Source organism: Natrix helvetica (genome assembly GCF_964273705.1).
Source record: "Natrix helvetica genome assembly, chromosome: 1".
Lineage (NCBI taxonomy): Eukaryota > Metazoa > Chordata > Lepidosauria > Squamata > Natricidae > Natrix > Natrix helvetica.
Window position 1 is genome coordinate 111,814,235 of NC_138548.1, and position 26,435 is coordinate 111,840,669.

The window sequence follows — 26,435 nt, forward strand, 5'->3', positions numbered from 1 at the left end:
TAATAGAAAAAATACCTTAAAATTCATTTCTTTTATGGGTGCTTTTTTTTCTTGTAGGCAAAATTGGCAAAAAACTATGGCATGACACGCATGGATCCATACTGCAGAATACGACTTGGTTATGCTGTCTATGAAACGCCCACTGCTCATAATGGAGCCAAAAATCCTCGATGGAACAAAGTAATTCAGTGCACTGTCCCTCCCGGGGTAGATTCTTTCTATCTTGAGATATTTGATGAGGTAAGATTGAAAAGAGTGGTGGTGTTTTAACTACTTTCAAAATGCCTTGCCATTCCAGATTGGATCAGAGTACATATGTACATACTTCTATCAAAGTAATTTCTGGTATTTTTCAAGTCATTTGTGAAACAGTCATATTTGTTGTAGTAAATCAGTGTTGGTTCAGCTGATTTAAAATACAGCATTTTGATCGGCAGGTTTAAAGAATTACAATCTATTTGTTTAAGAAGGATAAAAGCTTGTTATTTATAAATGAATGAATTAATGAACTTCTATTATTTTTAACATGGCCTGGACTGATAAGTTCTTCGAAGCCTCTCTACCACCAGTTTCTCTCAACTATGCTATTTTTCATATCCATACATGCAGCCCTCCCACTTGTGTTGCTTCCATAATTGGTTGGCAGTTAACAGAAGCTTCCACGTCTATACACTGTAGGGATGTCAACAGGATACCACAAAGCAGAATGTGGTTGATGGTTTGGAGGAAAGTCAGGGAAATTACTATTATAATTTTCTTGGGATCTCACCCTACAAATGTTATTTTAATATATTCTCTCACTGTGTGTTCAGATCCTAGTCTTTGATATACTGTAGGATTAGTCCAGGTCTGATAAATGCAATTCTTTCAAGTGATTATATAAGGTGGCTAATTTATGCAATAGTTCCCTAAAACCTGTGCTATCAGGTCTTCAGATTTAGTGAGTTGAGACAATTCTTTGTTTCTACTGGTTGATCATCATTTCATGGTGCTTTTTTCAAAAAACTTTCTTCCTCCTCCACATGTTAGGTTCAATGCAGCCTAAAGTTATTGACTTTTTTAAACCATTAATGAAGCGCAAAGGTGCTTTTCCAAGAGGCAACTGGTTTTTCTTTGAAGACATTTCTCTTTTCATTTCACTTCTTAGATGAGAAGTGAAGTGTCTTCAAAGAAAAACCAAAAAGTCCAGTTGCTTCTTGAAAGACCACCTTTGGGACAACCATCACTGGATGACTGAGAATCTCCATAGACATTAATAAATCCTATTAAAATTAGTCCTTTAATAACTTAGCTTAAATTTCATTTACTGTTGCACCCACTGAAATATTCCTGCCAGGGGAATGCCTTTTATCAGAGAACAGAGGGAGAACAATTTTTTGTCCCCATACATCCTTCTTTGATTCTTAGGGTGTATCCTGGTAAAATTTCAAAACAGCCCAAAAATTTGAACTTCTACTTATCCAAAGATGTAGTTTTCCCACATTAAGAAAGATAATGGCAGAATAGAGCAATAAAACTGGAGAGCAGATTGCTTCTGTAATATTGATCACGTGATTAATTTGAAGGTATAAATTGTAGTGTTTCTATTATCCTGTCATCATAACTGAAGTAGATATTGTTATGGTATGACTTATAAAACTTATTCCTTTTATCTCTTTCCTTTTTTTTTCCTTTCCCAAAATTTTGGTCTTGTATCTTTGTCAAGCAGAGAGTAGCTGTAATAAATGCAACTCCTATTTATACAACTATATTCCGGTTTGTCTCATTTATTTTTCTGAAGTTGTAATTATTTCATACTCTCCTCAATTCAGAAGTAAGCTAGTATAAAACCAGCCATACTGTTGAATTATTGTGACGTTACAAAAATGATAATGTTATGTAATTGCATACAGTTAGATTTCCAAAGCCTATAATTCCAAAATAACAAATTAAAATATGAACAATGAAAATTGTATTATTATTTTGGCAACTGACTTACAAAAACAATTTTCTGCAGACATATCGAATATCTTGGCGCAAATAAACCCTATTCTGTGTGGTTTGTGATAGCTTCTGTTTTACTTTTTCTTCATTCAAATCTACTGTAAAATATACACTGTTCTGCTTTTTTTTAATCTGAAGGAAATTAAGATGCCAAAATGCTAAAGAATCAGTTTGGCTTAGTGGTTAAGACATCAAGCTAGAAACCAGGAGACCATGATTTCTAGTTCTACTTTAGACACAAAGCCAGCTAGGTGACCTTGGGCCAGTCACTCCACAGAAATGGAAGCAAACCTCTTCTGAAAAATTGCCAAGAAAACGACAGAGACTTTTCCAGAGAATCTCCAAGTATCGGACACAATTGAAGTGGGGGAAATGTGCAATAGTAGGACTTTATTAAACTAGGTGACTTATTATGGTAAAAAAAAAAATCTCTTTTTAAGATTGATTATTTTTTCTCTTGTCAGTCATTGTTTTCTACGTCAGTCCCCTTTGAAAAATCAACATTAATACCGTGAAGAACAATGTATGTGTATATGCCATAGAAACTAAATAGCAATTTAGAGATGAAGTGTCTCAAATTTCCTCTTACTTCTCCTGAAGGATTAAATGAAGATTGCTACAGATCTTATCCCTAGAGGCTAAAATTCTCAGCAACTTCATTTATAATATGCTTGTCTTCCATAAAGATTAAAAATAAATAAAATAACAAAAGCTTTATTTGTATATTTACCTGCACATATATGAGCAAAAGTAGAAATTTTTATCTATTTTCATCTTGCTTCTCAAATACATCTAACCTTTTACCTATGTTCAGCAATGGAATATTTTTCATATAGTCATGCTAATGCTTGAGAGTATCTGGAAAGTATACATAGCTGGGCGTATTAAAGCAAAAATTTAATCAATGTGATTCACGTTGTTGGTTTTATTCTTCATCTGCAAGTATGCTAACACTCAAATTTTTAACCAAAATATCACAAAAAGCGAGGCACCAAATTTCATTATGTGGATCACAAAAAGTGAGGCACCAAAATGCCATAATTTCATGGTATTTTGGTTAAAAAATCAAGACTCTTCTTAGCAGCAGGTAGATTTATATGCACGTGCATACGAGATATATGAGTACTTTAAAATGTATTACCAAACGGATAAGTCCATCAACAGGTAAGCTGAACTCAATTTTTGGGGTATATTTTGACACCTCAAATTCTGGGTTTATCTGTGTATATGGGGTAATATTCCCCCTCTAAATTGACTTAATTTCCTGGAAAGAAATTAACCTTCTGAAAAAAAAGGGATTGCAATTTTATGTTACCTCATCTGATCTAACATTTAGGAAAACCATCTTTTGGAAAATATTCATGTATTTAGTTTTCTTCTATTTTTCAGAGAGCTTTTTCAATAGATGATCGCATTGCTTGGACCCATGTTACTATTCCTGAGTCACTGAAACAAGGAAAAGTAGAAGATGAATGGTATAGCCTGAGTGGAAGGCAGGGAGATGACAAAGAAGGAATGATTAACCTGGTCATGTCCTACACGGTAAGCTAGGCAACTTAAGCTATTGGCTTTAGCTGGGAGTTGAATAACTGAATCATAAAGTATTGTTTAATGGAGAATAAGTGAGAAAGAAAGTATTACTAGCTAGTAATTCAGATATTATTATGATATGGTTTCCATTCCAAATTTTCACTGAATCACTTAAACTTTCATTTTCCTAATTTATAGAGTACTCATAAATTAAGAAATACCAATGAAATGATGGCAGTTTTTCTTCAAAACAAATCATGGAAAACTTAGGAAATGAGTATAATTTTAAAATTGTTTAATAAATATGGCTTTCAAATGCATATGCACAAATGTTGCACATGACTTCATTTACATCACTTAAATAGTTTTTAAGGGATATTATTGTGTTCTTAGAGTAGTTTCTAAAATTTGAATTAATTGAAAAGCCTTCATGAATAATACGGGACAGATATTGATAGGGTATAGTAAAGTTACGTAGTTTTCTGAATTTGTATTCTTGGACACAGAAGTTTTCTTTGCCTATAATACCTTGTTTAAAAAAAATCAAATTTATAGCTATAAAATTGCTAAATAAATACAAATATGTATTTTTACTGTGGAAGCTATTAGAGCCAGCTGGGTCTAATGGTTAAAGCACCAGGCTAGAAAGCAGGAGACTATGAGTTCTAATCCTGATTTAGCCATGAAAGCCAACTAACTGGGTGACCTTGGGGGAGTGACACACACTCAGCCCAACTCGCCTCACAGAATTGCTGTGGAAAATAATAGGAGAAAGGTGGGTGGGGGTATGTTTGTTTCCTTGAGTTATTTGTAAAAATTCTAAAGGCTGGGTACAAAGAAAATAAATTTTGTTTTTCAGATATTGCATATTGTTTTCCGTAAACTCTTCCATAGTGATTCACAAAAGAGCAGGATTGCCAGAATTTCAGCCAATCAAGCAGCTCTTCAGAAATCATTTTAGAATGATTTTAGAATATTTTTTTTATATTCTGAAGTAAAATAATACTTAAAATAATGCCTAAATATCTGTTTTAAATTTGCTAAAACTGATTAGACTAATTTAAACTCTGTAAAAATTATAATATTTTCCTATAAAATATAGGCTCAGAAGCATTTCCCTGGATTTTTTGTCCCACCAATGTTACATAATTCATTGATTCAAATTGTTATTAAGTGTAGTACAAATAACTGATTCAATTGAAGAGTTTATGTAAATACTTTTCTTTCCATCTGCCTTTTTTTTGTAGTATATATTTTAAAATACTCTTTCCCATTATCCTATTTCCTATTTGAAAATCCAGTCTTTACCAGCTGCTATGATGATGCAGCCCCAGCCAGTGGTCCTGATGCCAACCGTATATCAGCAAGGAGTTGGATATGTACCTATTACAGGTATGATACAATTTTCCATTTTTAATGCACACATTAAAAAAAAACAATTTTATTTAAAAAAATAAACAGAGGATGGCAGATTCTTGTGTTCTGTGAAGTAACTGATGATGTTCAAGTTGTCTACAAAGCTTCAGTGAGGCCAATGTAAAATTTATATACTATTACTTTAGTTTTGATGTAAATCTAAACTCTGAATGTCATACTGTGAGAATGAGCCTCGATAATTTTTGGGCTACCTTTGGGCCATTGTATCCCACAACACCCTAAGTGCAGCTAGAACAGAGGTGTCAAACTTGCATCGTCACGGCATCGTCACATGACATATCGTGACTTTTTCCCCTTCGCTAAATCAGGCATGGGCGTGGCTAGCATGTGACGCATCTGGCTTGCGGGCCGTGAGTTTGACATCCTTGAGCTAGAAAGAGAAACTTTTAATTCCAGTTTAAATAAGCTGTAGCTTGCTAAGTAATCTCAACTTGATCAAACTATTATTTGTTTCAATTATGAATATTGGAAGAAAAATTACTTCAAACTATAGTTTATTTCCACTAACTCTAGGGTATATCCACACATAATGCTAAGCAGAGGGTTAAGTACCATCAAGTTGACTAGTGATTTGCTTGGTTTGTCCCAATTGTCATATAAAACTGCTGATGAGATGTTTTGACCCCTAAGGCCCATTTCTGGAGTGTCTGACTGGTTGTTAGAAAATACACTATATTGCCAAAAATATTCGCTCACAACTGAGTCTGATTATGTGGATGGGTGAGTGAATACTTTTGGCAATATAGTGTAGGTTGTTCAGGAAGAAGCCAGTATATATTAGGGAAACTCTTTACCAGCTACCCCTGCCCATCAAAACCCATTGCTCAATATGCTCTTTGGATGTAAAAAAACAAGCCACAGCAGCAAAGATACACTTGTTTGAAAGCTCCTGCCAAATATTCTAAGATGGGAGGCCAGAGGAAGGATTTCAGTACCGTCCCCTCCTCTTAAATTTATTGCAGAGCTTTGGACAAGATAAAACAAACCAGTTTAAGTTATGATTATAACTTGTGCAAAAACACTTTTGATATCACTAACTACATTATAATTCTGTTCAGACATTCTCCTTTTTCCCATGGAGGAGAGACATGTAAAAGGCCTGAGGTTTGGTTTTTAATAATAAGTTAATAATAGTGTGTTCCAAATAGCAAGGTTATGGCAGGCAGAATGCACTGCATTTTTCTGTCTTGTTCTTCTACATTCACATGGTTCCACAGCCCCTATGGCATTTCAGTGTCTTTATTCTTCAGTGCTGACTTTTTCTGTGTCAGGAGCATTATTATTATTATAAGTAATCTTGGGACTTCCTCCCAAGGAGATGTTTTCCCCCCAATCGTTGCTTTTTCTAGTGCTACTATACACAGATTCTTCTCAATCTGAATACTTTTAAAACTTTTATGGCATGTTTCACAAATAAGCAATATCTTCTACTAACTTTTGATTAGGCATATAAAGAACAAGAGGTATTGTGTCAGGTGTGAAAGACAATATCCACAAGTGAAGGTTCAATTCAAATGATTTATTGCTGAAAACCTGTGTACAGAAATCTTCGCAACTAATGGTTGGCACCTGGTTAGAGTTAGATAAGGGTCAACGATACTCAAGGGAGGGATTGGCCTTAATTCTCTTATAGCTAAATAGGGATTCTAGGCTGATCCCCCTTTTCATTCTGCCCCCAAGTTCTGCCATCCCTTTTCCTACATATTGCCTCTGTTAATTTGGGATGTTTGATGTTAAAAAATTGAGATACATGTATTCTCGTACTAATACTAACAGCTGTCTCTTTTCCATTGCTGTTGCTGTAGCTAATGCCTACAGCATATCTCACTGGTCTGTCTACCCTCTCGGTCTTCTTAGCAGCTTCCTTTCTTTTTTCCCTGCTCCCCATTAGATGCTAGTTCCAATGGGCTTGGCTTTTTCCCATTCTTCCCCCCCCCCCACATCACCACATCCACTGTTGCCTAGAATAAACAACCCCTTTTCTCCTTTCTATGGACCAAAACAAATGTGTTTCACTTTAGGCATGAACTACTTGAACGGCAATTGTTCCATAATATAATTGTTTATGCATGGAAAATAGGTACTCCTTGTTTGGCAGGCAGAGTTGGGACTGGCAACATGGTTTGTTAAGTGAAGCAGTCACTAAGTGAAATCTTAACTGTACTAAGGATATTACTTAAGCTTTCCTTTTCTTTTATGCTTTTATGACCTGCAAAGATCATAAACATAAGATTGCTTTTCCATCACTGTCCTAACTGCAAATGATCACTAAATGAGACAGATGAGGACTACCCATATGTTCTCACATGACTTTCCTTTTCTTTTGAACTGGATTTTTTTTTGCAAGCACGGATTCATTTGAAAGTGTATTCTACAGAGTGATGTTATGTTTCCAATGAATAAAATGAAGATCCAGGTACGATAGTCCACTCCAGGCACTTACTGGACATTGCAGATTTTCTGAGTTATTTTCTTAGGATTTTCCCAATGATTTAGCAGGCAATTCTGTGACACAACTAGTTGGAAAACAGAAACGACCAAGGTATTGAACAGAATTGCTCTTTTGAGGCCTCTTTTTTTAAAAACTGATTCTGAACTGTTTCACTGATCTGCTTAAGGAACTTCAGAAGATTAAGAGTGAAAAGATATAGAGTGGCAATGACAGAAGATCAAAATTGAATTTGACTAAGTGCTGGTGCAAGTACAGGTTGTACCCTATCAAGTATCAGAAAAAGTGGTGAAGGATATGTACTTCTCTAGTACATAGTTTTAGCTGCAGATTCTTGCTTGCCAGCTCTATTCAAAATAACCTGGATATTTTTAGGAAGAAAGGGTGGGATATTTTAGGGAAGGAAGGGTAGGGTATTGTATTAGAGGCCAGCAAGATGAATTTGTAAGTTTTAGGTAGGGTTGATGATTTAGTAGAGCCATCTGAGGCAAATGGAGAAAAACCTAGAAAATTAGCAGATTTCATTGTGTATTATGATGATGAAATGATATTATATTTTATTATTTGTACACTGTTGTAAGACTTATAAGAGGGTGTTAGAAAAATTGAATGAATTAATAAATTGAATAATGTATATTAGTCATCTGAATTAAAAATTAGCAAATCTTGTAGTACAAAAAAAGCAAATTTCTTGTGGCATAGGCTATTAGAATTTATGTTCACTTTGTCAGATAAATGAAATGTTCTTTTCAATTTACAAATAGCAACCAATTTACATCAACAGTGCTGTATTGCAACAGCTGAATGTGTTTTAGAATTTCATGCAGAATACATGAAGATTTGTAGCTTAATACAGATAGGGATCAAATCCCTTCTTCAGTGTACCACTCAGCATTAACTTACCCATGTTGAGATAAATGGTTCAATGACCTTTATATAATCATATTATTAATATATTTGGCTTATTTCTATACTTTTTTTAACAGACAAGTCTTCTGTAGTTCTTGAAAATAGAAACTATCATTGATAAGACACTTCTGAGTTAGAACAAGAAAGTTGGACGGGATGAGTCAACAAAATGAAGAGATGCAGGAGAACAGACTAGAATGAACCAAAAATGTTATTTCAGCTCTTGGATTAAAAAAACTATCCTGGGGTTCAATAGAACTGGTTAATTGTCATCCAGTTTCTAAATTTCTCTTTTCAGGGAAAGTTGTCAAAATTGTGATTGACTTGCCGCTTTCAAAGGATCTTAGAGGAAGTGAATAATCTAGATCGCTTTTAGTCTGGTTTCCAGCCAAATCATAATACTGAGACCGCATACTTGTTGATGATTGGATGGCAGATATTGGATCCATCCCGGCTTTCCTTGATATTTCACCAGCTTTCAGTATCATCAAGCTTGGTATCTTTCTGGACATACTAAGGGAGTTGGGAGAGGGATGTTATTGTGGTTCCCCTCCTTCTCTGGGATCAGTTCCATGTGCTGTTGGTAGGTGGTAAGCAGTCTAATCATAGCCCCATGCTTCGGGGTGTGCTTCAAGACTCCACCTTAGTTGTTGTTGTTTTTACATCTACATGAAATCTCTAGGAAAGTATGCTAGGAAAGTACATCTCTGCCCCTTCTCATCCAAATGATGCTGTTCTGCCTCAGTTCCTGGTGGTTGTGGGTACCTGAATTGAAAGAACAGCCTTTTGCTCAACTGGCAAGATCGAATGGCTGTGGGTTTTGAGTTGCCATGTCTGATAACTGGAAATTTTCCATTTTTAGATCAGGTGGGGGGGAGGGCAGTTTGCACACCCCTGCTCAGATCCAGTATGTGCTTTTGGGGGGGGGGGTGTCCTTTTGGACTTGTAGGTCCTATTCAAAGACCAGGCAGCAGCCGTGAGTAGGAGACCCTCTGCAAAACTTCATCTAGTATGCCAGTTGTACCATATTGGTTACTCATATCTTTGTTTTACAAATGCAACATCTCTACTTATAAACTGCACTGGTTCCCATAGACTTCTGTACAATTGAAAGTGCAATTATCACATAGAAAGCCTTTCACAGATCATAAGAAGCATCTTTGCAGAACTGCTTGTCTATTTTTTTCTGCATTCCCCATATAGGAGTGGACATTCTTCATGTCCTGTCCTTGAAAAAAAATGCTACCTGAGGCATGCCTTCTCTGTTACAGCATGTGCCCTGTTGAAAGGTCTTGCCCCCACCCAGAAAGATTTGAGTTGTTCTGGCCCTGTTAGCCTTTAGAAAGTCTTTGAAGACCTGGAAGGTCCCTGAGGCATTGGGGCCAGGATGTTACCGTAGATGAGTTCATCCCGCAAGATACAATATTTCTGGTTATTCTCAGGGGGTCCATTGGTTTTTTGTTCTTATTGTTGTATGCTGCTTGGAGTCACAGTTTTTCAAGAAGGGTAGTCGTGTACATCTTATGAATAAATATGTATGAAATTATTAATAGGCCAAAGCTAAATGGATACTGAGAAGATTTCATATAATAGATTCAGCTATTTAAGGAGCAAAATCCTAGAATTTAAGATCTGAAGGGCAACTGTTGGAATTCTTTCCAGCTTTCTTCCTACCAGCGTATTTCTCATATAACACAGAGTAATATCTGTTTTCCATGTCTTATTCTTTTCCCTCACTTTCATCCGTCCTTAGGGCTTGAATATTTTACTCTGGGTAAGTTGTCTTAATTCTTTTTGCGTTCCATCCCATCTAACAAGAATTCTGCATGATATTGTATAAGTTGATTTTTATTTGTATGGTATGCTTTATGTTGGAATGCAGAACATTGCAAGAGGATGTCACAATACGTAATCTTATTACTTAACCCATTCCATTTTCAGTAGGTAATAGAACCATAGCTATATGGAAATAAACTAGTGGTTACTCAAGAAAGATTAACTAACAACTACTTATCTTAATTTAATTTTAATGTATTCATCTTTAATACACATACTTTATTATTTAAATGAATATGTTTAATTCATTTAAATACATATATTTAATAATCATTATTAGCAGATCAGAAGATATAGTACCAACTTCTGTATCATCACTGGAAGTATATGCCTTATAGCTTCAATAATATTCTTACATATATAGTTCATCTTTCATTAGTTTGGTGAAATTATACTAAGATTAGGAAGAGTGAAATATTAAAGAGATGAAGATAATTATTATTTTTCTTAGAGGAAAGAAAGGTGGCTATCAGAAGATAATATAAGGAGGATGAAACAAGCAAAAATGTTCTGTTTCAAATTTGAGAAAAATAAGGCTTAGTCAAAACATTCCAATGAAGTTGGCTGTGTTTCAGCAAAACAAAACATTGGATATATTTAGGCACTTGAAGAATTTCCCATGTTTAGTCATAGGGAACAATAAAGATTCGAAAAAAGCCTTTTACTTCTTTACTTATGACTTTAAGACCACCAAGCTAGATTGATAGACAGAGCTGCTTGTTATCACCAAATCTACAGAAAAATGGCCGAGATGTGGATTTTCTAAAACATTTTTTTTAAAATAATAGTCATAGATAAGAATGGAAACAACACTTTTTAAAGGCTTTTTATACAAACAGCTACAGAAGCTGAACAAACATCCAACATACAGCATGATTTCATTTCAGCATAGTCTCTGAACAGCAGCAACAGCAGCAGAAAAGATGTGCAGAATACAATAGAACCCAAAAAACAACACACAGAGCACAGATTATGAATTTTAATTTGCCCCTCAATACATGATTTTTAAAAGAAAAGCAATACATTAGCTCTATCAACCAAACAAGTACATATTTCAGAAGAATTTTCACTAGTTCTTAGTTTTGATATCAACTATTCAGAATTGCCTCTGAATATAGATTTCCAATACAGTCTCATCAAGGCAATTTGGTGATTAGGACCTACCATTGTCTGTGTTTCAGCAGATGATTAAGTCACTATTGTTTTTCCCTGGGCTTTACTCTTTCTTTTCTGAGCACTGAGGATGGAACTGTTCTTGCTACTTGATTGGCAAGGATGGACAATATGCATTGAAAACCAACTTAATTAAAGGACTCTGGACTCTTGAATCATTGCAAATAAGCAATGTTAAAAATGGATCTCTTTTATTTGGAGCCTGGAAAAAGGCCAGCATTTAGAAATAAAAATGAGCCTAGACTGTTTTTGCACACTCCTCTTACTGGGCAAACATTCTGGAAGTTAGTTATTGAATTTTAAGTTCCATACTTTCAGAGAAAGGAATTTCCTCAGTTATTATGTACTTTGTTACACTTTTAAAAATAGTTGGAAATAACATGCATTGTCTTTTTCCGATATCCTTTACTCCCCCCAAAGTGACTTTGTCATCTTAGTGCACATTTTATGAATAGGGTTGGTCCTATTCTTCTAAAGTTGATACCTATAGCAAAGTGAGAATTGAAGTATAAATATGCTTTGTGTTGCATATAGCAGTGGTCCCCAACCTTTCCAGCTCTGTGGACCAGTGGTGGCGGCGGGGGAGGGGGGTGTTTTCACATGTGTATGTGCTACTTGTGCAAATGCAGCTTTGTGCACTTACCCACTGCTTGTGCAGCCCAGGGTTTGGGGCCCCTGGTATATAGGAAGCACTTGGTTGGGATATTTGAATGTGATGAAGTAACATTGTGTTACCCAGAAAGCATTCTAATACTTGGAGATAGACTTAACTTGAAGTAAGTTTTTGTTTTGTTAAGTTCTCTATTATCACCTTAATAAACAGTTAGTTCCATTATGTTGTTTTCTGTTGAGCTGTACTACAACTTCAAAGTTTGTTTTAATGGGTGTCTGTAGAGAGAGACACACAGAGAGATTAGTTTAGTGTTAGTCACTTTTTCATGTCATCTAGAGATATGTGCAAATGTGAAGCCATTGCTAGATACATAAATTTATAGCTGGTCCATGGTGGCAGGGATGAGCATATTACAATATGCCGTGTGCTATTCCTGTTTTGTGAGCTGTACTGCTTGCCAGTTGTCTTATAGATGTAACTCTCAGTGCTGATTTTCACCTGTAAAATTCTTCATGGTATCAGGTCCGGTTATCTATCTTTAAAGGTTTCTTTCTGCCCATCGAGTGAGAATGGGCAGAGTGGACATACTCCAGGTTCTTCAATTTAACATTTTAAATTTCTCAATTTTGATTCTGCTCCCGGGCCTGGAGACAGAGTAGCTGATGAACCCTTGATACCTTTATCTGAGGTGGGGTTTGGATGTGTGGGTGTTATGTTGGCCCAGACATTCAGAATTTAATGATTTTTCTGTCTTTTTCAGTTGTTTGGAGTTGAGCAGCCTTTAAATTTAAATAAACAGAGTCCAATTGTGGAAAAATGTTTAAAACAGTAATATGATCCCTTGCTTCATTTTACCTCAAATATGCTTACATTTAAGCCTGTTTACTCTAGGACATGGGAATCTGGACCTTGTTAGATTCCTCTGCAAAAAAAACCAAAGAGTTCTGGTAATCATCTAGCTTTTTTCGACAAGTATGTTTTACAAGTTTCATTTGCTCTATTACAAAAATGGGAAGGAATAAAAATGAGCTGCATTTTCACTGTCTCTCTTGCAACATAGTATTAAATTCATCATTAAAAAGTCAGTATTGTGACATCCTTACTACAGCATAAAATGTTCAGTCAAGTGTCTTGAGGAAGTGCCCTTTGCGTGATTAAATAAAATGCTCAGTCCTCAGAATTTGAGAACAGTCAGGCTAAAGAAGGAAATAAAAAAGAAGAAGAAAAGCAAAGCAAAATAGTACAATAGTCTCCTTCTCTGGTTATGATATGTGTTTAATATTCATCGTAAGTTTTAGTTTGGGCAGGGGAACCCTTCCCCAAGAAAACAAGGTTATAAAGCATTTGAATCAGATACAAAGCTAATAATAAAGCTTGGAAAGCTTTCTTCCTCTTTGATACATTAGAAAATCTTTCACAAATAAAATATTTTACTTTTCCTATGGGATCAAAAATGGTCACAAGATGATCAGGATATAAAGGCACTTGACTGTGTTAGAATATTGTATTTACATTTTGTAATATTTCCTGCATAATATGAATTGATTTTTTTTTATATACTGTGTTGCTTTGTAAAAATATCATGTATCATCAAACCCATTGCCATTTTTTACATTTTCATTTTGTTTAAGTGCCATTGTTTATATCTATATGCTTATCACTTTAGGAAAGCTGATTGCACTTTAGCCATGCTGATGCCAAATTATAAACTTTAAAGAGCACTTTTTAAATGGAAAATAATGGACTATGGACAATTCTGTTTTCAATTCTTTATTCATTATTCTGTACGGATTTTCTTGTATAAATTCAAAAGCAATTTGGCAAATGATTGAAGTGTCTGCTTTGATGTAACAATACATTTTAATGTTAGTTTGTATTAATTGGCAATATTGATTTTCAGAATTAAGTTACTCGAATGAAAGTATTATTGAATTGAAAAGAGGCACAAGATGAGTTGGCATTTTTGTAAAGCATGGTACAATTAATGTTAATAAACCTGAAAATTACTAGTTATGATTTTCTAAAAGAAAATGTGTCTCTGGAGGTTGCTCTTTTTGAGGTGGTTTATAATTGTGTATTTATTTGGGATTTTTCTTTAAGACTTGATATATGCTGCAAAATGGTATGCATAAGAGTATACTATGTGCACTATAGTAAAATGTATACAGAATAATTTTGGATTATAGTTTGTAAAAATCTGGATTGCTACCTACATTGCTAATTTAAATATTATGGGAACAGTTTCTCAAGTTAGGTTTCTGTGGACTAAGTTCATTTTTTTTCTCTCACTCCATCAATTTGAAGCTTATCAGCAAATCTAATAATTATCAGTATTAGAGGTTTCCCTCAAATATAAAAACAAGATAAGTGCACAATACAATGTTGTAATACCATCTTGTTCTTTATTTTAATTTCTTTTTTTAATTTTGTGAACTACTCACAGTTATCAGGGTGGTATCTAAATCTAATTATAGCTTCAACTCAGAAGTTGAAATAATTAATATCCTCTGTTTCTATTGGCATTATTAATTAACATTTCAATAGTGAGGAACCAGCTGGGCTAAGAAGTTTTTTTTTTAATAGCAAAGTTTGGTTTATTCACTTTGTTTCCAAGGATAAAATAACATTTCCTACAAATTGTTATATTTATATATTTTCCGTTCTTCCCCTATCCTTGTCAGACTCTTGTTTCCTTTGCCAGTTTCTTTGATTCACTCTGAAGATAATTGGAAATAGTCAATTTTCTTCTTTTATCTTTTCACTACTGCAAAGCAGGACTGATATGTAGGAAGTATTATTGCAGGACACACGGATTCAGGGAAGTCCTGGTTAATTGCCTTGAGAAGTTGGCAACCATCTTAAAGGATTAGCATTTCTTTGTTCTCTCTTAAAGAACCATACTGCTTAAAATAGAAGAGTGACAAGATATAGTATGGTCTCTTGTGCTGTTTGAATGTACTCCTCTTCTTACTCTGATAGTTCTTGAAAATCAGTAGCATTTTCTAGTGTAATAATTTGCCACATTGCTCATCTTGCTTGTATTGATTACAGATAATCAACACTGAATCAACTCTTCATAGAATTTAGGGGAACTATTTTATTTTCGGGTGGTTTTTCATATTTAAATGTGACCATATCACAGAGATTAGTTGTTTTAGGTTTGTAATTTTTTTTTATTTGTGGAAATTTCCACCCTTTTAAATGTCCCAGGATTTCATGTAAGAATGGATTCCGATTAGTCAGAAGCAGAGGGGGAATCCAGTATCCTACATCTGACTGACTAGATCATCATTTAAACCATTAGTTAAGAAAACTAAATTTAATTAATAAAACTGTTAGTCAATAAAATTCACAAAATCAGGATTTCTACCAGTAGTAAAAGACATTATTTTATTTAACATAATAACACAACATAACATTCTATAGTACTAGCTTCATTTTTAAATGAAAATGTCATTTATATACTATATTAATCAATGGGAGTTTCAGATTACTGATGATCAACAAACAGAATGACTATTTGGATACCAGCAAGAAGATATATTCTGATAAAGATGTTAGGGAATTAAACCAATTTGATTTTGGTTAATTGTGGATGATGGGAAGTTATTTGTTTCATGGTGTATTAGGGGAGCAGCTTTCATCAATTATTATATTCTGTGATTCTTTATCATCTCCAATATTCAGCAACATCTTTCATACAACCTTAATGATCCAGAATTGTATCTGGTATTTTATTGTACCTGCTTAAATGCTTTTTATCTATACATCTGGAATTAACTGAATTTCTTAAGGGGGAGATTTTATACATTGCAACACATTTAAATTCATTGGGATCTGGTATTTTCCAATCAGTCTCTATTCTCTTGTCTTATTCCAGGGATGCCTGCTGTTTGTAATCCAGGCATGGTACCTGTGGCAGTTCCACCACCTGCAGTCAACCCTCAACATGTATGTAATGAAGAGGATCTAAAATCTATCCAGGACATGTTCCCCAACATGGACAGAGAAGTAATCCGTTCAGTACTAGAAGCTCAGAGGGGGAACAAGGATGCTGCTATCAATTCCTTGCTTCAAATTGCAGAAGAGGCTTAGATCATTCTCATACTGCTTTTCATTGTTGTTACCTTTAATTTTGATTTGCCAAGCCAGGAATTTAGTTAGGAAAAAAATGCCCAAGCAAGCAACCTATCTGAGAGGCTGTGATCCATTTTTGTCATGGGTGGTCATTGGAATATTGGTTTTTACAGGTAACCTTACAGAAATCTCAGCCATTTTATAGCTATTATTTCTACCCTGTCCGCATTTCTGATGAAAGGTAGTGTTGAAATACCTCTGCCAGTTTCCCTCCCCCTTTTTTTGTTTGTTTTCCAAAACCAACAATGTTCCTCCTCCACTTGTATGCATTATGCATTTGGAAGTCCGGGAGTAGGGTGAGTATCAGTTGAGGGATGAGGGAGACCGCTGTTCTATAAAGTGCTTTTATTAAAAGCAATCTGTCTCAAGCAATCCCTGTGAGACAAAAAGTGATATCACAACACCCTTTGGCATGTTTAGTGATATTTGAACATTAAGGGTAATTTGTAATGCTTCCTACTATAGGGATACTAGCTTTGTTGCAACTTTCACAGTTTTACTAACGAGAGATCACTTTTCAATCTACTAATTGGGCAACAATGCAATGTATTTATAATTTTTAATTGCTTCATGAAGTGCTGCTGTGCTTCTGAACTTACAATCAGTAAGTTCATTGTTTTGCAAGACACAGAAACATAGAGGTAGTTTTCGGGTTACGAGCATTTCTTCAGCATCCATTCAAAATTATGACAGAGTTGAATGAGGGGGACTTATGATGGGTCCTTGAAGTTGTAGCCATTGCAGCATTCTGCAGTCACATCATCATCATCTTCCCACAAGAAAACTCTGGGGAAATTGGCAGGAGATCACAAGTTACTCTTGCAAATCGTTTCTGCTGCCACCACTTTTTCTCCCGAGGCGCCCCTGAGCGCATGAAGATCTTATACTCTGTCTCCCACAGCACCTGCCCACTCACATTCCATAGTACCCACCCGGAGCACTTGCCTACCTGCACTCTATAGTGCGCACCCACACCACCGGGCTGCTCATAGCTTTTGCCCTTTGCCCTTTACCTGCTTGCTTGGGATGACATTTCAGTGCCTCTTTCCACATCATAGTCATGTGAGGTCCTCGCTTACTAGCTGGAATTGCTATTGCTAAGTGATGTGGTCATGTGTCACATTTTATGACCATATTGCTTAATGACACAATTGCTATCGTAATCTGAGGACTATTTGTATGCCAGAAGGTGACAGAAATCTTCCTGATGTGTTTTTATGATTGTTTGCTCCTATATTTGTGAGAAACTCATAAAATTGAATCAGTGGAATGTTATACCGTAGAAATTCAGCATTACCAATGTAACATATTTCCTTGTGATAAACAATAATGGCTTGAAAAGAACCATACCTTGTATGGATGAAATCTGACCTTTTTTTTTACCATTTTGACAATTCATTTTAAGGTATAACATTTCAGTGGAATATTCACTGTTGTAAGGTTTCATAAGATTCCAATTAACCTTTATTCTATTAAAGGCGAAACATATGAAAAAAATTCATTGCCACAAATGAAGACATGCCACATTTAGAGTACAATCCCAATATACAGAAGCTGTACATAATAATTTTCTATTAGAGTTGTAGATCTGTTGGAGGTAACAAAGTTTATATTTGTTTAAAGTTGGAAAAAGTGAAACAATGCACTTTAATAGACACATTTTACATGCTATTTGATTTTTTTTATTATTTTAAACATTTTTAAATGCTGTCTATAATTGCCAGACTATTTTTAATTTCCTAAGGTGTTTGAAGACAATAAGGCATCAAGGTGATCGTGATTTTTATTGCTTTGAAAAAAGAAAAACCTCATTATTTCCTGCTTTTTTCCTCTCTAATAGAAAATATCTATTAGAAATGCTTTACTGTATCACCATGAAACTCCTGGCAGAGCTAGCTATAGTTAAAATATTTATTTTTTTAATTGTTAAAATATATTGAGAAAATAATTTTAAATACCGTATCAGATCCATTTATTGTTTTGTTTAAATTCTAGCTATTTTATTCTCATAAGTTTAATGGATTAGTATTTGTGAATGCTAAATCAATCATTTCCTCTTCTGTTGCTTTTTACATGAAATAAGTGCTTTTCAGAAGCTCTAGAAGAGGTATGTGCCCATCTAAAAATCAACTCTGTTTCTTTCACCATAGTTTGCAGTACTGTCAGATTAATGTTATAGTTAATGTCAGTCATATATCAGTAATACATTGGTGAATTCTTGTGAGTTTGTTTAGCCAAGACCCTTAAGATATTTTATTAATTAGAAGCAAGGAGCCAAAAATCTGGAATACACCATAGTACTATCCCAGTGGAATAACGTGAGCTGCAAAATTTGGCTATGTAGATGTTTCAGTGATGCTTCACTTGTGAATGAAGTGTCTTTTTGGACCAGGAGGTGGTAAGCTATAAAGTAGCTTCAGCAAAGCAGTGGCGTGGTTACTTCATGTACCTTCTAAAGTCTTGTCTTTGCATTTTGAGATGCATTTCTGTACAGATAGTTGCCTTCTGGATATTTATTGAGCCTTGAAGACTGCTGCTTTTTTATGTGTGCACAGTGCACGTCCAGGGAGATTTCTGAAGGGTATGTATAACTCTGTTTCAAAATTCAAAGAAAATTTAGACCTATTTCTAGATGTTTGAGTTTACTCAGAGATAGATAGTGAGGAAGGTTTTAAAGAGCATGTCAGTGGATTGTATTCTTGCTCTTTTTGAAATTAAATAAATCCGTGTTCAGATAGATCCAATTTGTTGTTTGGATTTCTTGCTAATAGGGCTATTCACTGAAATCTGATCAGCATTTTTCCACTGACAAGGATATTTTTAGAAGGATTTTTAGAAGAATTCCTCTCATTTTTCCAGAGTACTTATTTGAAAGGGGTAAAGGAACTGGAGGTTGAGGAGAAAGAAACTGGCAAAGACCCTGGCTCTTACTTTTTGCCATTCAGCCAGTTGGAAAGCTTTGCTGGATGAAAAGCTTTCCAATGATGAAGTAGTCCATTCTCAAAAGAATGGGATGCAAGCATTGTTACAATTCCAACCATGTTTTTGTGTTCATTCATGAATGTACTTTGATTCTATAAACGAAGTTGGAAATGCTTCCCATGGATTTCAGTGAAATTTGCAAAGTTGGGATACAGATTTCTGAGGTATAGAACTGAAAATGCACCAGTTATCTACCACTTAAAGTAAATGCTAAGCAGCATACAACTCTTCCTTGCATTTTTCTTTGTGACAGCAGTTTGTTACACAATCCACAGCATTTCTTCACAGCCCAGAAGCTGTGTTAAAAGTCTGATGTGCATTGACAGTAGTTTTAAACTCACCAAGAATCCAAGACTAGTTAAATTCAGGAACATTTTGCTTAGCTAGATGCTTGCCACCTTTTATTCAATTCTGTCTGACTATGTGCTGATGATTCTAAGCGTTTCCCTTTCTAGATATTATTGCCTGTGTTGGCTGACCTGTAATGCTGTACTGAGGGTGTTTTGCTGTAATTCTGAAAACATTTCTTTATTACTCTTATTCATATTCAACTGTTTGCATTATACAACTTATTTCCCATTCTATCTAATTTAATAAATGTATATCAAATCATTTATGGCCATGGTTTTTTATAGGAGGCATGTTGCTTTAAATCATGACAGCTGCTGAGGCTATCTGTACTCGGTAAGATATAAACGTTAACCGTTTGTATTCAAATACGGAATATCTAAAGCTTCCTTGACTAATTATTCATTTGTTTGTGTGTAATGGAATATCTCCAAGATGAAGGGATGCATTCTTTGAAGGATAGAACAAATCCACTTAAAATCAGTAACCTTCAAGGACTGGAGTGGTGTCCTTGAGTCAAATAAATTTAGATTTGAGTTGATTTTCAGTTAATTCATATTGCAGTTCTTTGCAAGCAGTATGGCAGGAATAGTAGCTGTTTCAGTATAGTTGTGAAAGCAAGTGCAAACTCTACTGAAAGCCTTTTACTTGTAAAATGTTATCAATTTCTTTAAAAAAATGTTGTCCACTAAGATTATTCAGCTGTATATCTTCATTATACATTTTTATCCCCTTAATAAACAGTACAAAAATGACTAGAGAAATAATAAAATGTCCTCTTTCTCAGCCCTCTCCAATCAGACACAGAGGGGGGTCTCTGCTGCTGCTGCAGTGATTGAAACGGAGATGAGGAGATTGTGCAACCGCTCCTTGTAGATCCGCTATAGGGCATTTCATGTCAAAACAACTAGACACAAAGACAGTCCCCCTCCTCCCCATGCCATCACTCTGTTAAACATCTAATTCCCACAGCACTGATTTATGCCTAAGGATATCTAACCATGTGGTAGGCCTGTATTACTATTATCCTTCTCATCTTTCCTGTTACCCATTGGTATCCTATTACCTATTACTGTCGCTTTGTTGGTTGTATCTTATGATCTTACGATTTATCACTTTGTTGCTTTTATGTACCCTAAGAGCTTATGCACCAGACACAAATTTTTATGTATCCAATCACTCTTGGCCAATAGTGTTCTATTCTATTCTATTCTATTCTGGCTGGGAGGAGAGGGGCGAGTAGAGCCTGGCGAGGTGCCCCTTGGCACTAGTGACATCTAGTTGGCCGCTCCCACCCAGTCAAATGACCACCTAGCCACACCCATCCAGTTGGTCATTAGGCAGATCATATTAGTGATTCACAGGATTTAAAATTATGAATGTAATGGTCCCTGAGGTCTGAAAGGTTGGTGACCCCTATTCTATTCTGTTCGATTCCACTCCACTCCCTTGCCTATGTTAAATTGTATTGCTTTAGATTCCTGGTATATATAAGTGTTTGACAACACTTTCTCCACGGCAGAGATATCCAGGCCCAGAGCTTCATTTGGGAGTTGTCTTAATGCGTTGTAAAGTTTTGCAAGGAGCAAGCCATTTCTGCACATCCTACAAGGGGTGGGGGTGGGGGTTGCACAATCTCCTCATTTCCTTTTCAGTCACTGCAGCAGCAGCAGAGACCCTTCTCTGTGTTTTGTTGGAGAGGTCTGAGAAAGAGGCCTTTTTATTATTTTTTCTATTTTTCATGGCAATCCATGTGCCCGATGCAATAACGTGATAAATCTCAGGACAGCAGAAATGCAACATAAATAAAAGAGGCATCTGGTAGTCATCCAGTGCTGCCTCAACAAATGAAGTCAGTAAAGTATCGTTCTGTTTGGGACTCCAGGTGGTACACATTTCTTCAATACAACCAAGGAAGCTAATCTGGGATCCCAAGGGAATGGACGAGAGTGAAGTCCCCGTGTTATGTTCTTATCTCCACTCTACAAATAACCAAATGCAAAAACTACACATGCTATTACATGAATAAAGTACCGCTATGATCAGATATTAATTATTGTTTCAAAGCTCGTTTTCAACTTCCACCTTAATAAATCCATTAGACTGCTGGTGGCAGTTTTATAGCTTCATTGGCTGGAGCAATCCTTTTTCAGGCAGCCCTTGACAATTTTTTTTAAGTGAGATAAGTTAATCTGGTTGTTAAGTGAATCTGGCTTCCCCATTCATGTTTCTTGTCAGGAGTTCGCAAAATGACCTTGGGACAGAGCAATGGTCATAAATATGAATCAGTTTCCAAGCATATGAATTTTGATCACACGATCATGGGGGCTGCTGCAAAGGTTGTAACTGAAAAACAGTTATAAGTTATATTTTTCAATGCCTTTGTAACTTTGGTCACAAAATGAATTGTTGTAAATCAAGGACTACCTGTATATTTTAGATGTGTGAAAGCATTAACTCTTTATAGCACATTATTTCCCCCAAAATAAGCTCTACCCCAAACATAAGCCCCAGTTAAAATCATCAGCCAGAAGGGCACAATTAGTACCGTATTTCCCCAAAAACAAGACCTAATAAGAAAATAAGCCCTAATGCGCCTTTTGGAGCAAAAATTAATTTAAGACCTGGTCTTATTTTTGAGGAAATATGATAATTTCCATATGTTATGTCATTCAGGACCTTGATGGGTTTCAGGTTCTGCAGCTTAAATTTAGGAGTAACTACTGATTCCATCACAACTAGATAAGGATATTTATTGTATGTAAGGATGAAACCACTTTAAGCGATGATGTCCCAGGCTCAGCATAAAGACTCTTCTTATGCCTGTATTGGTTTGATTATAGCATTTCTTTTTAAAGCAATTTGGAAGGATAATTTTCATGAGGTTGCTGGAGTTTTGTTCATCATTTTCATTTTAATGATATTTAATTTAGGCGTTTTGGAGGATATGAAACGATAACAAGAATACTTTTAAAACTAATTACCAATGAGAACAACCCCTTCCAGCAAACGTGCTACTTATAACTGCATGTGTATTTTAAAAAATAATATAGAAAGCAGCACATTTTAGGGGTAAATTGGCATCTCAAATCTCCAGTTGTGAATAGTTCACATTCAAAATACTATTATTAATTTTTGAAAAATCAACATAAGCAGCTGTAAAGGAAATCATGGATTGGATTGCACTGGGATAAATAGCTCCTGTTGTCAGTATTTCTATAGGAATGTACGTATTTGATGGCACTAATTACACTTGGTAATTCAACAACGTAGCTGAATGGGTGAAATATCTATGAAATCTTCCCTGCCACATTATAACGCGAAGAACCCTTGAGAGCTTCCATGATGATTAGAAGCTCAGTGCAGAGATAGAAAATTCTTTTTCCGTTGGTGCTCATCTCCCCAAGCAGTATGTTTTGCTCTAATCAAGCCTGAAGTGTATCCAGTAAGAAACATGATAGTATGTCAGCACTGATTAATTGCAATAAAATGCAAATGGCTTTGTTACCTTCCCTGGGCCAAGATAAGGACCCATCTGTTAGTCATAATTGCTAATTTTACAGTAAATGTTTTCTTCAATGGAGAAAAGGCACAAGCACCGTGATGAGTAAGGATTTAGAGGAGAGGATATTTCAAAGGCCATTAACAGATTCTAAAATTATCAAGGAGAAAAACTCTGCAAGTGCAACTTTTTGTAAAGATGAATGGCATTCACAGTTCTGTGCAAAGTTTCAGCACTCCTGGTCCCATTGTGTGTTTCAGTGGATCCCCCGGGTGAACAAAAGCTGACACAACCATGGTATGCTACAAAGGGAAACACATCTTTCTGAAAATCTGAATGCTTGCCATTTTTGTGCCATTGGCTATAGATTCGAAATAAGAAAACTGAATATTGCGGGTACAGAAGCTTTCATGTCTTTCCAGTCACTACTGTGAAATGCCTCTTATGGCAGAAATATCTTTCAAACATTTCCTGTAGCTGATGATAACTATGATGATTAGGTGCCATTAAAATGGTGTCAGCTCTTAGCAGTTGCCTAGATAGGATTTCTCCATGATCTGTCTCTCTAAGTGGTCCTCTTTGGGGCCACTACTTGTCTAGAAAGGCAGAAAGACCAGAGGTGGCAATAGCACTTAGACTTATATACCGCTTTACCAGCTCGCTCTAAGCGGTTTACAGAGTCAGCATATTGCCCCCAATAATCTGGGTCCTCATTTTACCCAACTCGGAAGAATGGAAGTCTGAGTCAACCTTGAGCCTGGTGAGATTTGAACTGCCAAATTGCAGTCAACCGGCAATCAGCAGAAGTAGCCTGCAGTACTGCACTCTAACCACTATGCCTCCACGGCTCATACAATAAGCCAGCCTGGGATTCTTATCAAAGGACTTCAGTGCTAATGAACTAATCGTCGTGCCTTATTCAGTGATGATTTGCATTTGAAAACGCTGGCACAAGTAGTCCTCATCTTACAACCATTTATTTACTGACCATTTGAAATGATAACTGCACTGATAAAGTGGCTTACACGCTTATTTATTTATTTATTTATTTATTTATTTATTTATTTATTTATTTATTTATTTATTTATTTATTTATTTATTTATTACTTGAACTTATTAGTCGCCCCCTCTCCCCACAGGGACTCGGGGCGACGTACAAAAGTATTATATAGCGTACAGAGGAGGTAAGAATAAATAAATAAGTTACAATACCTAAAAAAGTTAAAACCCCAGTGAAATTAACCCTTAAAAACTAAAATTACCAATTAAAAATGCCCTGGGCTGGAGAGGTTGTAGTATTATGCCAGGTCAGCTAGTCGAAACAGGTAGGTTTTCAGCTTCATACGGAAGGAGCGAAGGTCGGTTGTTGTCCTGATGTCTGGGGGGAGGTCATTCCAAAGGGTGGGGCCCATTACAGAGAAGGCCCTACTCCTGGGCGTCGCCCTCTGGCACTCTCTGGAGGACGGCACCCGGAGTAGTCCCTCTCTGTGTGAGCGGATGGGTCGCAGGGATGTATGGGGCAGGACGCGATCCCGCAGGTAACTAGGCCCTGTGCCATGGAGCGCTTTGAAGGTGGTAACCAGCACCTTGAAGCGCACCCGGTAGGCCACAGGAAGCCAGTGCAGCTCGCGCAGGATAGGTGTTATATGGGAGAACCTCGATCTCCCCATAATTACCCGCGCGGCTGCATTCTGGACCAACTGCAGTCTCCGGGTGCACCTCAAGGGGAGCCCCATGTAGAGAGCGTTACAGTAGTCCAGGCGAGACGTCACCAGCGCATGAGTGACTGTGCGCAAGGCCTCCCGGTCCAAAAGGGGCCGCAATTGGCGCACCAGGCGAACCTGGTGGAACGCCCCCCTCGCCACGGCTGCCACATGATCTTCCATAGACAGCCGGGCATCAAGGAGGACGCCCAAATTGCGTGCCCCTTCCACCGGGGCTAATTGATCATCCCCGATGGCCAGCGATGGCATATGCTGGTTGAACCGGGAAGCCGGAAGCCACAGCCACTCTGTCTTGGAGGAGTTGAGCCTGAGCCTGTTGTCATCCATCCAGACCCGTACGACTGTTTATGACTGTTGCAACCTTCCCATGATTGAAATTCAGGCCCCTGGGCAACTGGCATGTATTTATTTAGATTATTAATTGTATATGCTGTCCATCTCCCCATCGAAAGCCATTTAGGATGGTTGTAGTATCTTGGGGTTATGTGATCAGAAGTTATAATCTTCCCAGCTGGCTTCTGACAAGCAAAGTCAATGGGGAAGCCAGATTTACTTAATGACTTCAAGTTTCATTTAACAATTGCAATGATTCATTTAACGACTGGCAAAAAAACCCTCATGAAACTCAATTAACTTGTTGTAAATCCAAGATTACTCATATATTGTAGATCTTGTTTCAAGGATCTTGAAAAAGTGATGGAATGGCTTTAAAACTCTGCTTTATTTGGCTTGTTTGCTTATTTTTTTTAAACTGGCAACAAAACCACATTGGACTTTGTCCCTTCTGTTCAGTGTTTTTTCATTTTCCATTTTTTTTCTTATTTGATCAGAGGGCAATCACTCTGCTTGATGACACAAAGTTGGTGTTTTCATTTTCTTTTATTTGCTCTAGCCGCTTCTCTATTGTGAGCAGCTAGCAGAATTATATTCTGTGCTGACTAGATTAAATACCCTGACAGGGAAGAAGATGGAACAGCTATGAACAGCGACTGGACGAACCAGCTTTGCAAACAACTGAAAATTGAACAGCTTCCTCCTGTACAGGCTCTACTTTAGGAAGGGTGGATGAGCTATTTACTTTAAACAACCAATTTCAGCCACTAGACTCAACAGAAATTGGAATGGAGTGAGAAATGACAATTGCTCTTCTTCCCTGCCACTATCCTCCCAAAGATGGACCTTGTTCCAAATAAGCAGTTCTACATTTTAGGGAGAAATGATTTGCAGAAGAACTTTCAAACAGAGAAGCTGTCTATCTGCAGATACAGTGCCTCTGGGTTTTAATGAGAAAATGTTTCGTTAGACTGAATGTACTTTTGAATTTTGTTCCAATTACCTTAGACACAGGAAATAGGCTTTCAATCCCTTCTACAGTTTTGGTAAGGCCAGCTGCCTACAACTCTACTGATTATATTCTTGTTTCTTTCTCAGTGTTTAAGACATTTAGACACTAAATGACCAATTGCAGTAAGCAGTTGTTAATGACATTCATGTATCATGTGCCTATTGTGTAAATGTGAACAGCTAGCTGAAGAAATGAAACAAGTTAACAAGTTGGAGTTGACATGGCTGAAATTTGCCAAGCTTCATGCCTAAAGTTACAGGTAAAGGTTCCCCTTGCACATATGTGCTAATTGTTCCCAACTCTAGGGGTGCTCATCTCCGTTTCAAAGCCAAATAGCCAGCGCTGTCTGAAGACGTCTCCATGGTCATATGGCTGGCATGACTAAATGCCAAAGGTGCATGGAACGCTGTTACCTTCCCACCAAAGGTGGCTCCTATTTTTCTACTTGCATTTTTTTTTACGTGCT

General features: G+C 36.4%; 1 protein-coding gene across 1 annotated transcript in view; it reads left to right on the forward strand.

Annotated features, from left to right (window-relative positions):
• TOLLIP (toll interacting protein) overlaps positions 1-19,661 on the forward strand; it is a 30,454-nt gene extending 10,793 nt beyond the window's left edge. The window contains exons 3-6 of the mRNA XM_081968153.1: positions 58-240; positions 3,373-3,525; positions 4,815-4,905; positions 15,811-19,661. Of these exons, the coding sequence (XP_081824279.1) occupies positions 58-240; positions 3,373-3,525; positions 4,815-4,905; positions 15,811-16,025 (642 nt within the window). The 3' untranslated portion in view covers positions 16,026-19,661. The remainder of the gene's footprint in view (positions 1-57; positions 241-3,372; positions 3,526-4,814; positions 4,906-15,810) is intronic.
• The last annotated feature ends 6,774 nt before the right edge of the window (positions 19,662-26,435 follow it).